At 31.5% G+C, this 16,489-nt stretch overlaps 1 protein-coding gene across 2 annotated transcripts in view; it reads left to right on the forward strand.

Annotated features, from left to right (window-relative positions):
- The first annotated feature begins 7,471 nt into the window (after window positions 1–7,471).
- LOC141460114 (uncharacterized) overlaps window positions 7,472–16,489 on the forward strand; it is a 79,665-nt gene continuing 70,647 nt past the window's right edge. Inside the window, exon 1 of one of the 2 annotated variants that reach the window (XM_074139803.1) lies at window positions 7,472–7,629. In XM_074139803.1, coding sequence (XP_073995904.1) covers window positions 7,596–7,629 — 34 coding nt within the window. In that variant the 5' untranslated portion in view covers window positions 7,472–7,595. The remainder of the gene's footprint in view (window positions 7,630–16,489) is intronic. The other variant, XM_074139793.1, reaches the window with a different exon arrangement.

Consider the following 16,489-nt stretch of genomic DNA (forward strand, 5'->3'; position numbering starts at 1 on the left):
GTTTAAAAAATTGATGCACATTGTTTATAATATCAAATGACTTCACAAAAGAAATTTCGTGAATTAGGAATCTATAAAAGTAACGGTTTTAAAATGTCTAAAACTTGTTTTTAGTTTCTAATAATGGAATTTAGACCACAAATATAACGGTGATCATAGACAAATCAGAACTCTCGAAAAACATTGGAAAATAAAGTAATATGTTCTAATCTAAAACAAAATATACTATAACGTAAATGTAAGAATCATCATTCTATTATTAAAAAAAAATATTTTCGCAACTTTTTGCCTTCACTCTCTGGAAAGTCAGAACTAATAATAGGAAAGAAAATTTTGATCTACACTTAGGATCCGGAGCGTTCCTTTGCTGGAATTATGATTAAATAAACTTTATTTTGGACAAATTAAAAGTGAAAAGAAAGAGACGGTGTAGAATGTAACTAAAGTTTCACAATGGTAAAACAATGCCTCTAATTGAAATTGATGAACTAGCTCTGAGGGTTGGAGCAAATTTTTGTATATTTAAATATAAAAGAATGTTATGTTGTAAGAGGAACCTAGTTCCGTTCGTAGTCAAGATTTCTCTTTCCAATTTGAATGGGATTCCCGTTTCTTAGGTCATTAATTTTGTAATGGATTAATAATGTATCAATGATAGGATCATAAAAATATAAATAAACATTTTTAAGTAGCAGAATCATTGGAATCCAGATATTTTGTGGTAGAATAAAAAAAAAAAGTACTGTACTACCTACTTGTTTTAGGTTTTACTGTAGGCTATTTATATGCAATTCTAATTATTTTATTCGGGCGTAATTATTATGCAATTATTGCTGTAATTTTATAATTACAATAATTCTGGTTTCTTGTTTGTCTTTTGTTTACAGCGTGTCAAAATTTAAGAACATTAATTAAATGCTAGTAAATTACGAGTAAAATAATAATTTTTAAATAGAATATAAAATCAGCATTAGGTATTTCAGAATACATGAGACCAGATTTTATTGTCAGTTGTACACATTAATTAAAAACTGTTTGTCTATCGACCGATTTGGGAGGGGGGAGGAAGATCAAAATAGTACTAATATCTCTGCAGGGTTTAATTTACCGACGATTCGACAAATATTGGCTGTCATCTTCAGTATATTATAAAAACATATATAAAATTTGGAAATTTAAAAGTACTCCATACCTTGCTTAATACTTACGCGTCGTGTGGGATTTATACTGATTAACATTGCAGTGGCTCTACTTCAAAACTCATATACTTTTACAAATATAATCTTTTCAGTTTACATGCAACTACATATGTATGTTTTACTAAAAAAATTAATTTACTTTTTACATTCGATCTGATATGGCATCCGGACTTACTGTGAAAACTCAAAATTATTATTCCTCTTACCTACCACCTAATTCGACATGCTATTTTTCTAACCGATACTTCTGCGTTAGCTACGAATCAGAAAATTCTTCCTTACACCCTGTGAAGGCTGGGTTACTCAAGGGAAAATTCTTGGACCATTCTTTTCATAATCTTTACTTCTGACCTTCCAATTCACCTCTATTTTCAAATCTAATTCTCGTCTCTCCGCACATCCCAATCCTCTCATTGGCCTGTTTTATCTTTGATACTTCAAGATAACCCCAATCGTTGATTAAGATGACGCTGGAGCCTCGTGATATACTTGGCGTCGAAGGTTAATAATTGATTCATTGGAGTGTAATTCCTCGCCCATAATGATGTTATGGTACATATTAGTGACTAGATTTACTTGTCTGCAACAATCGCACCTCATTTGTAAATATCAGTAAAGTTAAAACAATATGTTATATCTTTTTAAAAGAAGGCGTTTTAAAAAAAAAGAAGTTTGGATATAATATATCTGTAAATAGAAGAGATTGTTCTTAATATCACTCTATGTACATTTTACGTAATTCAGCCGATAAAGCTGTCCATGACACTATTGAACTGTCAATGCAGTTAAAAAAAAAAAAAAAAAATGTATCAATTTCAATCAAATTTTATTTCAATCTATGTTCCGAAGATTTAGGCCTTCTCTTCCTGCAACCACAACAATAATTATAAATCCCAAATTTCCTTTAAATGATTTATTCACCCCTAATAAATGTTCGAATGCAGAGAACGTATTAGATAATCCACCACAAAACCCTCTTTTGTCAGAACCAAATTTTGCTTATTGGGTGCCTTGCTGGTCAACAGCGTTGTACCAGTTGGTTTAGCATGAAAATGGCTCTGGGCTTAATACTGGCCAGATAGAGTAACGGAGTGTTTGCATGTTTGAGACAATTGGCTCGTTTCCGAACCCTGAGTAGACCTCCTAAGTCTTGCGGTTACGAACATTAATGAAGGATAATTCTTCACCTAGATTTGACAGCTTATTCTAACTTGGATTATTACTGGTACAATTAAAGATTTTAGAAAAGCAGTTGTTGCTTTTCAGCAAAATAAAACATAAATAGAGCAGAACAAAAATTATAAAATCATAACATCCTAAATATAAAAGAGGCATTTAAACATCATAGAATTTGATCATGAATCATTCATCATTTAAACCACCCCTGTATTAGACTTTTTAAATTAAAAGTTTTTTGTTAAGTAGTAGAAATTAGAGTCCTTTTAATCAAATAAATCTGATTAATCTGATTTTGTTTAAAGCCTCTACATTTAAGGTCAAGCGCCGGAGCAATCTCAGTGCCAGGCTCCGGACAATAATGCCCATCACTGGACGATGAGCTATAGAGCATCCTGGAAAGAGAGGACGTGAGAGCAGAGGTTCGGACCCCGGAACTTTCAACTTAGTGGTCCACTTAGCCACCAACCGAACTGTTATTTTTCTTAATGAGGTACCAAGTTATTTAAAAATCTGAGAAATTAGGTTCTATTTAATAGAATAGATATCTTCTTGCTCAAAAACCTCGTCGGCCATTTTTCCATTCCCTCTCTTTTAGGTTGATTTAATTACATAAATAAAAGTAAAAATAGTCGTTTGGAATTTCACACCTGTTTTTGAAAGGTTTTTTGAACTGAGTAGTTAATGCGGATCTGACGTTGGATCTTAACTGAAAAATATGTATAAATGAAGCAAATTATCTTTTTAATGTTCTCTTATGAATTCTGGAAAAATCTTAAATTCCATTACTACAAATACTAATGCCCTTTCAACTCTGCTGTTTTAGCAGCTTCTTTTTCATTCACTTATTGTCCATCACCAGATATTGAGCTGTAAGAAGATTTTCTCCAAGTAAAGAAGCGCTAGTTGTTAAATTTAAGTAAGAACGCGCATATACTTGATATAGTTTTTCCTTTTACTAAATTAATCATGTAGGAAACTTAATTCTTAAAGAGAAAAGGAGAAAAATAAATAAATCACTTTCGAATATTTCATAATGAACACTCTGGTTTTAATTGGTACTCAAAGAAAAAGTATCCTTCCAAATACTAGCATTCATGTTTATGACGTCATATTTATATTTATAAAAATTTGGTGTGAAATACTCTCTCATCTTTCTCTTAGTGAAAAATTTAATAATTATAAGGATAAATAGAAAGAAAAAATAATGCCAATTTCAGTCGTGAATTTGTATATGTATATTTAGATAATAAAACTTAAAGATGAGCTAGTCCCTCGGTCGAAAGCTTGGCGATTAATAAAAAAAATTCATGACTGAAATATAAGGGCATAATTTTTTTAATCCTTTTGGATTAATACATCAGTCACTAAAAAGCAATGAACAATAACTAAAAGAATACATTTTCTTCAAAAGTACGATTTCTTTTCAAAGATCAAAAAGGTTCTTGACTGAAACAACTGTAACACATTAGTCAGCCGCACGCTCATTAGATATAGATGAAGCAATCCGGGAACCATTTAAAATCACTTGTACTGGAAAAATGACTCAAAATAAAATGGACCGACACATTAGAGTACTTTCACCATTCCAAACTTAAAGAAATAGGATGTAGCCGACCTCGGAAATATTTCATCATTGTATTCTGTAAAATAATTTCTTGAACCTTTTGAATTAAAACTGTAGGACAGTTGTATAAGGGATGATCATTAAAAAATGCACGAAAATATATGGTTAGACTATTAAATAAATAAAATTAGAACAGTCGTTTAGGAGTTCACAGCGCTGGATTCCTTACCTAGTGAGTTAGCAAGTGATGTGGAAGAAGGTAACTTAAGTGTAGTCAAAATTTCTACATCAAACTGATAAGACTACTTCTGATAATTTAATAAAGTCCGAAACCGGATGGTTTAAAGGCCAGATATATATAAACATGTGTGCTACAAGGGATAAACATCAAAGATACTTCAAGACCAGTTTGATTAAGGAAAGAAAAGGAATCACCTCGTGCCTGCCCTATCCGCTGACCATTCACCAAGAAAAATAGAGAACCGTTATAAGCTAGTAATAGAAAGTAATAAGAAGTCTGATTCATAGAGATAGGCTTAGGGAACAAAAAAGCCTTTTAAGTCTTTTAAAAAACGTCAGTTTTTTTAAAATATTACAAAGGTTTAAATTAAATATTCGTTAGAATGTATCTAATGTACTAAATTTTAAGGAATTTGTTCCTTTTCATAATTTTTCGAAGAGGTTATTTCTCGTATTTTTGTTTTTCGCTATGAGATGCATACTATTAAGGTATATTTTTGTCAGGCGGGCTTTACGTCCAACTACCAATTAGGTGTCGTGGACGGAGGCGACTAGCAAACATACTTTACTGTAAATTTCTTTTATTAACCATTAAATAAAATCCAAAGCCTAAGACCGGGAATCGTACCCAGTACCACAATACATATTAGCTTTACTGGTGATGTGCATACTATTATAAAGACATAATTACTCGTGCGCTACCGAGCCAATAAAACGGCTGTAATTTCACTCACGGATCTAACCTATAGCACTCATAAACACTAACATTACAATATGTGCATTTGCACAAATAAAGTTAAGAATATAACAAGATTCGTTTATGCCAAATTATTATTAGGTCATACACACTAGTAAGGTGAAGTGCTCAATCTACAAATGTAACAGAGAATAATTACATGTTATTTACAAGATGAGATAGTTAACTCGATATTACAACTCAGAACATTTAAACTTGACTCATTCTCTCAAATCTCACTCTCACAAACAAATATTTCTGTTTTATATTTATATGTATCTTTCGGAAGATAATTTTAACTAATTCGTCAGGATAGAGGAACGTTTCACAATTTTAGTTCCAAATTTCTTATATTTTCAAAACGTTTTGAAGCCCCGCAATCTTCTTTTTATTTTCATTACCTAAAAAGACAAAGTAAATCCTGTTCCACACATAATGATAAGATTCTATCTTACATTTTCATTAAATTTAGTGAAGCTATTCGAAACATTATTTTCAGGATTATTCGACCTGTACAATTTTAAACTATGACAATCTTAACATCCGTAATCGGCTTCCAAAAAAAAGATTTTAAGGCTGCGAGAAAGGAAGAGATTAGGTAAATGACAGTTTTTGGGCAAAATACAAAACACAATAGTTGAGAGGAATTCTAATATTTTGAAGCATCCAAGCAAAAACCGCAAACCTCAGGCGATTTTTTTTACGATTTTGTTTTGAATCACGGATTCTCAAACCCCATTTAGGAAAAAAAAATGTTAAAAATACGAAATCACTTGATTAAAAAAAATAAGTTAACTGATGCTTTCATTTTATGATTTAAAAAAAAATATTATGTCCTTATTGTGCTTGAACAACAAATAATAATTACACACCTGGTTTCCACTCTTCTTTTCCTTCATTTGTCAACTGAAAATCTTGACTGTACTGTGTATAAAGGCTAGTTAAGAATCACATAAACCACGTGCGGAGAGAACTCGCTCATTGAAGGCACTCAATAAAATACGTGTCACGTAAAATGCACGTTAACTTTCAGTCACGAGCGGCTTTCTGTCTTTGTACAGAGCTGTATCAGTCCTATAGCAGGTATGTGAAAGATGGCTGGCGGAATAGTGGATTGGAATGATTGCAGAGGATCTAGTTATAATTTGGTTTTACAGCTTTGGAAATAATGAATCATGATCTTGGGACAGATTTATTTTAATAAATGTAAGGTCGCTTTATCGGTTCAAGAGTTAAAGAAATGGATTCCCGACGTTAGCTGGAATTGGAAGAATTGGTTAAATAAATAACTGAATCGTAATATCAGAGAATAAATCGTGAAATTAGATAGCATTTCTGCTCTTAAGATTTTGTATAATAAGTAAAATTTTTGTTAATGCGATACCCATGTGATTTGAAACCTATTTAGATGTACTTAGTTTTAGATTAAAGAAGGATAATGGCTTAATAAAAGCCAAATATAAATAAAGGATCTATTGTTGCTCCCCCAAAGTTGCGTTTGATCTAGATTGAAGCCATATGTACAGAGTGCAATGTATAATTGTGAATAAGTGCCTGACTCTGAGAAGAGAATCACTCCCTGCACTCTCTTGTAGGATGAATCTCTCTTTACATCTTGTAAAGCTATGTAATTTGTAACTTGTAATTACCGATGAATATGTAAATAGTAGCACAGTTCCACTAATTCTGCAGGTCTGTTTGTACCTGCAGGAAAGCCAAGACTTCTGAAAATGCAGTTAGTCCTCTTTCCTCTTTGAAAATGATACCCTTAGTAAGTTGGAAGGAAAATACGAGTACAATTTAGCGCAGCGAGGGGGGGGGGGAATGTTCGTTTAATTGTAAAAGTCGTGCTTTGGTTTTTTGATTGATAGATGTTTACTCACATTGTATTGAACCAGCTTTCTGCAGAACTTACATAGATTTACAGAATTCAAAAGATGAGAAGAGCTAGGTTTTTTGGTAGAAGATGGTCATGTCGTCTCATTAGTGAATGGTTGATACTGTAGAGGTGAGGATGTAATCTCTTATGTATCGTAATAGGAGGCTCTACAATGTTTTACTGCTGAACATCATCTAAGAAAGAGCAGATGGGAGAAATGGCCTCAGAAATCTCAGAATTAACGATTGGTCAGTTACGAATTTAAAATCAAATAACAATTATTGGTACGTTTCCCTCAAGCCTGATTGAAGCAAGAAACCTGAACAAAACTGTTTTTACTTATCTAAAGATACATGGGTTCTACAATGCAATGGCGATGTTGCAAGCACATGGCACCAAATCCGTTGTTAGTAATTATATCTTGAGTCTGGAGGATGGAAGTATCTCTCTAGCTTCTTTCAAGTTATAGGTTTTAGCATGACATTGGCCAGGATTTGGTAATAACTGTATTCTTGTAATTATGATAATTACAAAAAAAAAAAAAAAAAATGCAAATGAAAAAAGAGGCAAGGGACGATTTTGTGAAGACGTGAAGGTTGAGACCCGTTATTTGATTGGCTGTCGGCGAAGTAGTAGGTCATCAGGTTAAACCAAGTACCTCCACTTATTGCCTTATTATGACCACCTCTCCCGTGCGGTGTGTGCATTCAACAACGCATAGCCAGTCGACCTGCCGAACTCGATGAGACGGCTTCGAGTTCTATACTTTTGTTACTTTTCACCTATATCCACGCCAACATGAACTGGGATTTATTTTTCTTGTTGCTCATGAGTAAGTATTATTTTCTTCTTGACTATTTTACATTAATGTGATGTTTCACATGAATAAAATTGTATATACTTAACATAGAATTACAAAGCGAATTTAAATCATATAGATCAGACTGCTTCAGACAACGAAAAAAGCCTAAATTGTGACTTGTTTAATTTTGTCTTCTATCTGAAACATTTTGTTTAAAACAAAAATACCTTAATTCTTAGGTTTCTGTTGATTATTTAATTTTCTTATGTAATTTTTATTTTTTAAATTTAAAGCGCGTCCACCTCTTTTATGGGAGACAGAAGCATTTTTTAGTGCATTGCCAGCCTCTGAATAGTGTTTTTCGTTAAGTCGTCACTGTTCATTACCAAACATTGAACTTTAACAAGCTCCTAGAAAGAAAGAAAACTTTAAGGACCGGCAGCTGGATTCGAACTTGGAACTTATGTAATTTTTACAGTGAAACTTCGTGGATATTGCACATACATCTAAGCAGAACCTTATCAGAAAAAAATACCATTACTTATTAATAAAAATGTCTTTTGAGAAATAAAAATTCTGTCAACTCCCTCATATAAATAAATTCAGTGTTGTAATAACAAATTTCAAATTGAGATATACATTCTAAATATTGGTCATTCGCTTTTTTAAAAAGGCGAAGTTGAATATATCGCTTTTTAATTTATTTGGCCTTGGATTTCGTTTTCTATAAGTTTGTGTGGAAATATTATTAATTTTTTTTTTGCAAGAACGTTAAATTACATTATTAAAAACAAATCTGTAACACAACAGTTACACGGTTGTCTCTAAGTGCAATTTACATATATAATTAACGTTGACAAATTTACTGAAATTTGGAATTTGGCTAAAAATTAGTTGCACTCAGAATAGGAGTCTGTATTATACATAAGATAGATTTTAAGAACCTGCTACCATCTATTTATCTCTTAACGAAATTTTATTTTGAAAAAAAGATTTAACCTTAGCTACCAACATAGAGTGTTAGTGATGATTTATTCATCCAAAAAGAAGAGAAATTATTGCCAGTTTAAATCATTTCTGTTTTATTTACTTTTCCGTGCTTGTTCTGACCCAGGGACTAGGTCAGGGATGTGTGACAGAATGAATATCATTATACATTAATTTGATGATATACAAAATAATTCTTTATAAATTTTGTTTTTAAATTAACTTATGTTGCTATTAAATTTTAAATCGCATTTAATACATTTATACATACGATTAATAAAATAGGAATTCCTGTCACTCAATTTGCCAAAATCTAAAATGAAATCTTCCGCAAAAATATTTCAGATAAACGTTTTTGAAATTTAACAGTTACAAGATGTATTAAAAAAATTTTGAGTTCAATTAAAAAATTTCACTGGGTATACTTTTAATATAGTGAAAAAACTTAAATGAAATAACAAAGTTTGAATTTTCATTATTTCTTGTTTGAATTATTTTTTATCCTTCTCAAATATTATTTTATAAAAAAATCATAACTTCGCTGCACAGAGGAGATAAAACATGTATTGCTAGTGACAATCAAGCCTCCTCTAAACCGCTTTAAGTAGTATAAAATCAATTCCTTCCAATTCATTTTATTCTTTCATTTGGAGCTTGTAAATTCTTTTGGGGATATGGGGGAAAATAAAACTTGAATTTGTATACATTATATCCGTTTATAACTTTTATTCATTGTAGGTTTTTGTTTGCAATTATTAATTTAATTGCGTTAATTAATTTTCACTGATAATTCATGTTTTGAAGTCAGCCCTAATGAAAAAGCTTGTGTGTTTGATATGAAAATTGAGATTGTGTATTTTTCTTCCTAAAATAGTTTCTAATGGTTTAATTTGTGTGAAGTAACCTGTAATATTTGAAAATAATTTCTGCAAACATTTTATTTTGAGGAGTGTCTGAGTAAAATTGCATCTTGGAATTAATTCTACCGAGGCATTTTCAGCAAATCTGTTTTCAAGTCCTCAATACATCCCTTTAATATTTTTTCAAATTGCAATGGATATTCCACAGCCAGTGGTTCACATACCATCCCCAAAACACCCTGCTGTCTTAGTAGATTTTCACTCCACGAAGGATGTGTCTGAACAACTACTGAGTAAATAAAAATAACAATGATTTGACAGTAAAATATAAGTAACAATGATTTTGCGGTAAACATAGTATACAAAACAATAAATAATTTGGATAAATTTCACATTGTTTGGCAAGAAAAGATTAATTTTAATTGGTGAATTAGACTGCTGTTTTACTTTTATGAAGCAACACTGTATTAATTTTAGATAGGTATATTTTTATTCAAATTGATTCGATAAGCTTCAACTTCATTAAATAAGTGCATAAAATAAGTTGCACTTTTAATAAGTTAACTTTGTAATTACTTACAAATTGAAGATATAAAATTTGATGTTTGAAATCATGGTGTAGTTATAAAGATTTGTTTCTAAAAAAGGCACAAATAAAAACAGTGATGCAAATATAAATGGGGCAATGTGAGGCTTAGAGCGCTCTCTCCCGGATCTACCTTTCAATTTCTTGGACGAAAACGTTGACCAAGACACGTTTACAAAACTAAATACCCATCACAGTTATTTTATTCTGTTTAACTACTGTTTAGTGAAAATGAAAGTATTATTTTGACAACTGTAAATCATCCCAAATAATGGTGACTTTCTCTCTTTAGTGCTACGAGATCGAATTGTAATCGTGTTAAATTTTTTTGTATTTATTGTCTGGAATCATTCTTTGTAATCGATTTGGTTGGATGGAATATTCATTAGATTTACAAGAATTAATCCTGATCAACGCATTTTCTGTGTTGAACAAATTTAGTGTTGTTTAGTGTGTCGTCACTTCGGAAAACCGAAGCTTTAGAAAATGTGGAAGTCCAATCTCTCTATTCAATTCTGTAGCGTTAGTTTTTGAAGTAAGATGAAAGTTAGTTATCCTGTCAGAATGAAAGATGGAATACCAGGATTTAATCATTATTATTGTATTGCCAAGGTTCGGGTCTACCATCTATATCAATATATCGATCGCTATAATCAAATTCCTGAAAGTGCAATTTTACAGAATAGTTTTCTGTGTATTTAAATATTTTTCTTTGAACATGGAATGGGCAACTCCTTACAATTATCACTTTTATTTCGACCAATTTTCCGAACATTGTATTTAAATTTTCCCATTAATTAGTGAGGCTAAAGCGTAATTAATAGTGTACCGCAGTGATCCCTTTCTTTGGCATGTGACTTGAAGTAAATATTAGCTTTTTATAATTGTTTTTAGAACAATGCCCTGATCCCATACTTATATAAAGATATTACAATTCTTTCCCTCCTTCCGATTTTCGAGGCAATAATTTATTCCAATGCCAATTTGTCTTAGTGTTATGAAGCGATATTTCCCTTTGCTAAAGATTAATTTGCTATGAAAGGATCGAAATACATGTGGCCCGCGAGATTCATCCTAATTTTAAGAAATTTTTTTATTATCTCCAAATGAAACTGATTGACTTATAATGTAATAATAATGAACTAAAACATATTTTTGAAACATCAAAATCAAACAGAGATTAAACATCTATGTCACGAACGTAAAATTTTCCAATTTGAGATATCTGACACAAAAAGCTATGAGCGCTTTTGGATTTACTTTCTCCTGCTAATAGTTCTTTTTCGAAAGTGAAATTTTCCAAACGCAAAGTTAAAGTGCAAACTTTCCGAAAATATGTGCATTTATAGTACTCATTTACCTTTACAAATGTGCACAATTCCAGCTTGCTAGCTGCTTTTTTAACGGAGATAAATTTTGGGAGCTTTACGTACAGTAGTACTTTGATTTTTCGAAATGCTGTATCTCCTGTTCTATTGGTATAATCTCTGCCTAAATAACGGCAATTCTAGTACTCATCTTCTTCTTCAATTGTGCACAATTCATGCTTTCTAGCTGTATTTCTGAAGGAGATATAAGGATATAAGCCCACTGGCTTATAATGAATTTCAAAAGTGGCTCACAAGATCATTTAACATAGGTCGGGCTTCTTATGGCTCATTCTCCGGTAATGGACACTCTTGTCTGAATAACACTGTCCGAATGCTAGCAGTACATTAAAAAAACGCTCCGCAATAATTAAAAAATTTAGGAGTAATTATCTAATATATTGATGTTATTAACTTAAAAGAGATTCTTTTAAATTAATTGACGTTAAAAGATAAACGATCTGAAACTTTTTTATTTTTTAATTCTTGAATATCTTGTGAGCCTTACAACAGATTATTTAAAAAAACTTGTCTTGTTTATTAACATACAATGGTTGAAAGAGTGTTTGAAAATGAAATTATAAACGAAAAAGTTGTTCATTGTGAGTAGTTTCTGAAGTAAGAGCAAACTATAAACACTAATCTCGGTAATCAGGAAAGCGTTGCAAACTTTACAGCCTTGACATAGCATAACTGAATTCTTCAGCTTCCTGCAGTGCCTTTTATAAAATAATAATGTTAAAATATACTTTCTGCTGATGAGTTAAATAATCAGAGCGAATTAAATTAAAACATCTAACTTTTACTTCTTGTAATAAGTCATTTATTCAGAACTTTTGAAATATTTAGAACATTATAGGAATTTCGTTGACTTACAAGAACTTCGGTCTTTTATTCATTATCGAAGATTGATTCCTAAAAATAAAGAGAATTGAATTTTCACTTATGAAGTTTCTGTCACAGGTTTCACTTTCTAATTAAGTGAGAGATCTACATGATAATTTTACTAGATGCTAATATGTTTTACTGGAGAATAAATAGGATTCAAGACCTGGTGTCCTGGTGGTAAAATGTAAAAGTAATATTAATAAACATGTAATCAAAGAACTAATAATTAATACTTTTAATTAAAAGGTATGGTCCAAGTTACCCGCAGCATAGACGATTTGTGAATTAACGTACAAGTGGTGCACCCTGGACTTTGAAACAGTTAGGCTAATTGGATCTTAGGTTAATTTATTTGAAGCCTTATCATCATTATACGACCATACAATTCTTGCAGTTCAATATAGTACTGTCATTTCTGTCTCTTGCAAAGAGTGGAATCTCAAAAAAAGAACAAAAACAAAACAAAAGACTAATTAGTATTAGAATTAAGAGATTTTCTCTGTCATGGCACACGTTTTGACTTTCGTTGACTTACAAGACTTATTTGACTCGTTGACTTATTTGAAACATTTTTGCAGATGAATGCATTTCCTATTGATTCCAGAAAATGGTAGTTCTGAGGGTGGGTATCACTTCAGTGCAATGCGCAGTTTCATCATCACTTGGTAATATTCATAGAAATTCTAACGAAGAAACTCGGTTAGGAGCAGATAGTTTCGAATTACTGTCTAATTTCATTACATAAACTGCGATAAGAACAAAAATCTAGTGAGTGACCCCATCATTTTTATTTCAGTGCATAGAAATATAATGCAATCATATAGGCACCACATAAATCCATATCATATAAATTCTAGAGAAAGATAGTTTCTCGTAGCCGAGCGGTTAGAGACTTGCAAAGTTAATATGTATAGTGGTACTGGGTTCGATTCCCGGTTTAGGCCTAGGATTTAATTTAATGTTTAATATGAGAAATTTATAGTAAAGTACGTTTGCTAGTTGCCTCTGTCCACGACACCTAATTTGGTAATTGGACGTATAGCTCGCCTGAAAAAAATATCCAGTCATGTCAAAAATAGCCCAATTTTTGATGTTTTGGTGCCTAATTTATCGGCTATTAAAATTGAATAGTGAGTAATTTTCATAGCCGAAATGGTGTCTTTATTAGCCGCCACTGTCCAAACTAGCTATCTACTTAAAGATCATGACCCTTATTAAATGTTATCCTCTGCCACAAGGTAAATCTAGATAAGTTAAACCAGAGAATATTATAAAAATAATAGTGGTCATGTAACGTTTATAAAGTTGTACATTCCTCTTCACGATTTCTTAAAGGCGCAACCAATTAGATCATGTATTTTCTTTTCACTTTCATAAAAACTATAAATACTGTCTGGAAGAAGAAATAAGTTGGATAAGGAGACCTTACTGCAGCGACTGCAGGAGTATAACTTATAAAGATTATATAGAAGATCGTGAGTTGCTCTTGCATAAAACCGGATGGATTGGTTTTAGAAAACATTAAAAATATTCCAAGTGAGAAGTGAACATTCTAGAATGCTTTGCAAGATATGATCATGTTCAGTAGTGGCACATGGCTAGCACACATGTATTTGTTCCGCAAGTATTACAAAAAAATAAAGAATATAATTTTTTGTAAAAAAAATTCTATGCTTTGCATTGGTTATGATAACTTCGACCATCCGGTGACGTGCAGCCCAATACATCATCGATTTTTTACGGTGGTAACCATCACAATCCTCATGATAATCATTTTCTTATATCCGTCAGAGATGCACGTATGCTTACTGATCGCCCAGGGAACATGAACAGGACAAATGTCATGAACAGGCAGTTAGTCCATGATCTGTAAATAACCTGAAAGATGTTCTCTTTTGATAGAACGGTTATCAGTATGCTACTATTCTGGTCTTCCTAAATAGCTTCCCAGCAGCTAGATTAACTTAGTTAAAAAATAAAGTGGAATTTTCAGTCAGCTTTTAAAAGATTTCAGATAGAATTCCACGTACAAAATGGGAGTAATATTTTGTTTTGTTTAATTCTTTGTTTTGTTGGTTACTTTGTTTTTATTAAAACATTCTCCTAAATAATATATTTATAAGAAAATAAATGCATATTTGCTCTAATTAAAATAAACGTCTTCAATCAGAATTTAAGAGTTTTAAGTTTCCAATATAAAAGAAACAATGTGTCCCGAAATGAAATATGATTGCTCAGTATAAAATTTACAGCATATTACTGACTGAAGTAACTGACCTGTCTGGCCTTTTTATTTTTATGTACTAAGTTGGTTCTGAGGAGGTAACTCTTGCAAACTTTCATATACAAGTACCTAAGTTGGTTTTTAGAATTTTTCTTTTGAAACATTTGATGTAATCACTGTTTTAATCACAATCTTTGTATTAAGAGAGAGATTCTCAATATTATAGTACTTTCAGTTAGATTGGTAACTATTTTTATTGATATTACTAAAACTTTTATTGCTGAATTAGTACTGAATTAGATGAGAAGTTTAAATAAACATTAATTTTTTTTATGGTGATTTGAAGAAAATTTATATTGAAGGAATGATTATTTAAAAAATAATAGTTTTTATTTTAAGTTACTTCAGCACTTGAATCGAATGAAGATCATTGATAATATTCCCATGCGTCAAAGCTATTAATAATGCTAATAGCATTGAAATTAAAAAAAAAAAATAATAATTGTTTTATCAGTATAACATTGCATGAATGGTTTTATGTTTCCGAAATACTGGTTCGATAAAATCAGGAATTTTTAAATGAAGGTGTGCTCATTTTTCAAGAATTGAAACACGAGATACTAGTAATATCCTCAACAACTCGCATGGTACACACCATTTTGTAAAAAAAAGAATTCAAAATTATAATTACTTCTTCTATTATGGAGAGTAAAAGACAGCAAAAAATAAATAAAAAATAGTTTAGGAGGCAATTCAAGAATAATAAATATAAAGATGCCCGTAGAATTTTTTCTGTAACCAGTGCTTGCAGAAATGAATCAACGATTCCTAGTGATTTGTTCTTCCAGCGAAAGCCAATATAGTTGCGATTCCAGAAAACGACAAGACCGTTTCTGTAGCCAAGGAAGAAGTGAATCTGTTGTCAAGTTCAACAAGCAAAAGATCTGTCATAGCAAACTATCATTCTTTATTCGAGGAACTATAAGACTGTGGCTATGAAGAAAGGCAAAAAGGAACGTGTGGCAAAACATTTTCCAGCAATCTAGGAAGAACAGTTGGTATGGCTGCTATTAATTACAATCCTCCAATTAATGATTGCCTTCAGAATAAAGGAAGCTTGTATCGAATTGCTTATTAGCCAAGGGCGGTGATTGTATAAAAACAAACAAAATTGCATTCCTAAAAGTGGAACCTTAGAGAGATAAGCTCAGCTTTAAATTTACAGATTGTGGCGGTGGAGTTCCTTCAGTGAATTCACTGCCGCTGGTGAAACAACGTACGCTAAATCCGTGTATTGCAGTTACTAATGTTAAACAGAATTTATACTTAAAGAACTCATATGAAGGAAATGTGCCTGTGGAAATTTGAAATCTAAAACTGACAGTGAGTAATTGTTGCAAGTAGTTTTTGTAATAGATTTTTGTTGTAATTATTGCGCAGGCTCGTTAAAAATAAATCTATTTCATATTAAGGGTCCATCCACGTTTACATAAACCTTTATAAACATAAAAATTGAGAGACAAATGATTAGCCATTTTGTTCTTACACGATTTCTGAATTTTCATGCTGGACATTATTAGGTAAACAATTTTTTTTTGCTGGTCAGTGAATTTCCACCTTGCTGAGTTCTGTTCTATAATCTGTTCACTCCTTATCTGTATAGCTGCACCGCGCAGTCCTGACCGACTTTGTAGGCTGAATTAAATTGATTAATGTACTCTGTGTCTAGAAGCATATTTTTCAAATGTTCTTCGTAGTACCCTTCACACTCTTACGGATAAGTAGATAAGCTTTTCTCTGCTCCATGTAGCCCTCTCAAAAAAACAAGAATGCTGTGACGAAAAAACACTTATTTTCAATATTGTGGACGAATCCATGTGTTCATAAATATATTCAATCAAAATAAAAGTTTTTTCGTTTACCTAATCTAGTTTTATCTTTATTTATTTATTTATTTTTATTTTTTCGAGTACTGGCA

This window comes from Rhodnius prolixus, unplaced genomic scaffold, assembly GCF_049639745.1.
Source record: "Rhodnius prolixus isolate KJV_2025 unplaced genomic scaffold, Rpr scaffold_1, whole genome shotgun sequence".
In the NCBI taxonomy this organism is placed as follows: Eukaryota; Metazoa; Arthropoda; class Insecta; order Hemiptera; family Reduviidae; genus Rhodnius; species Rhodnius prolixus.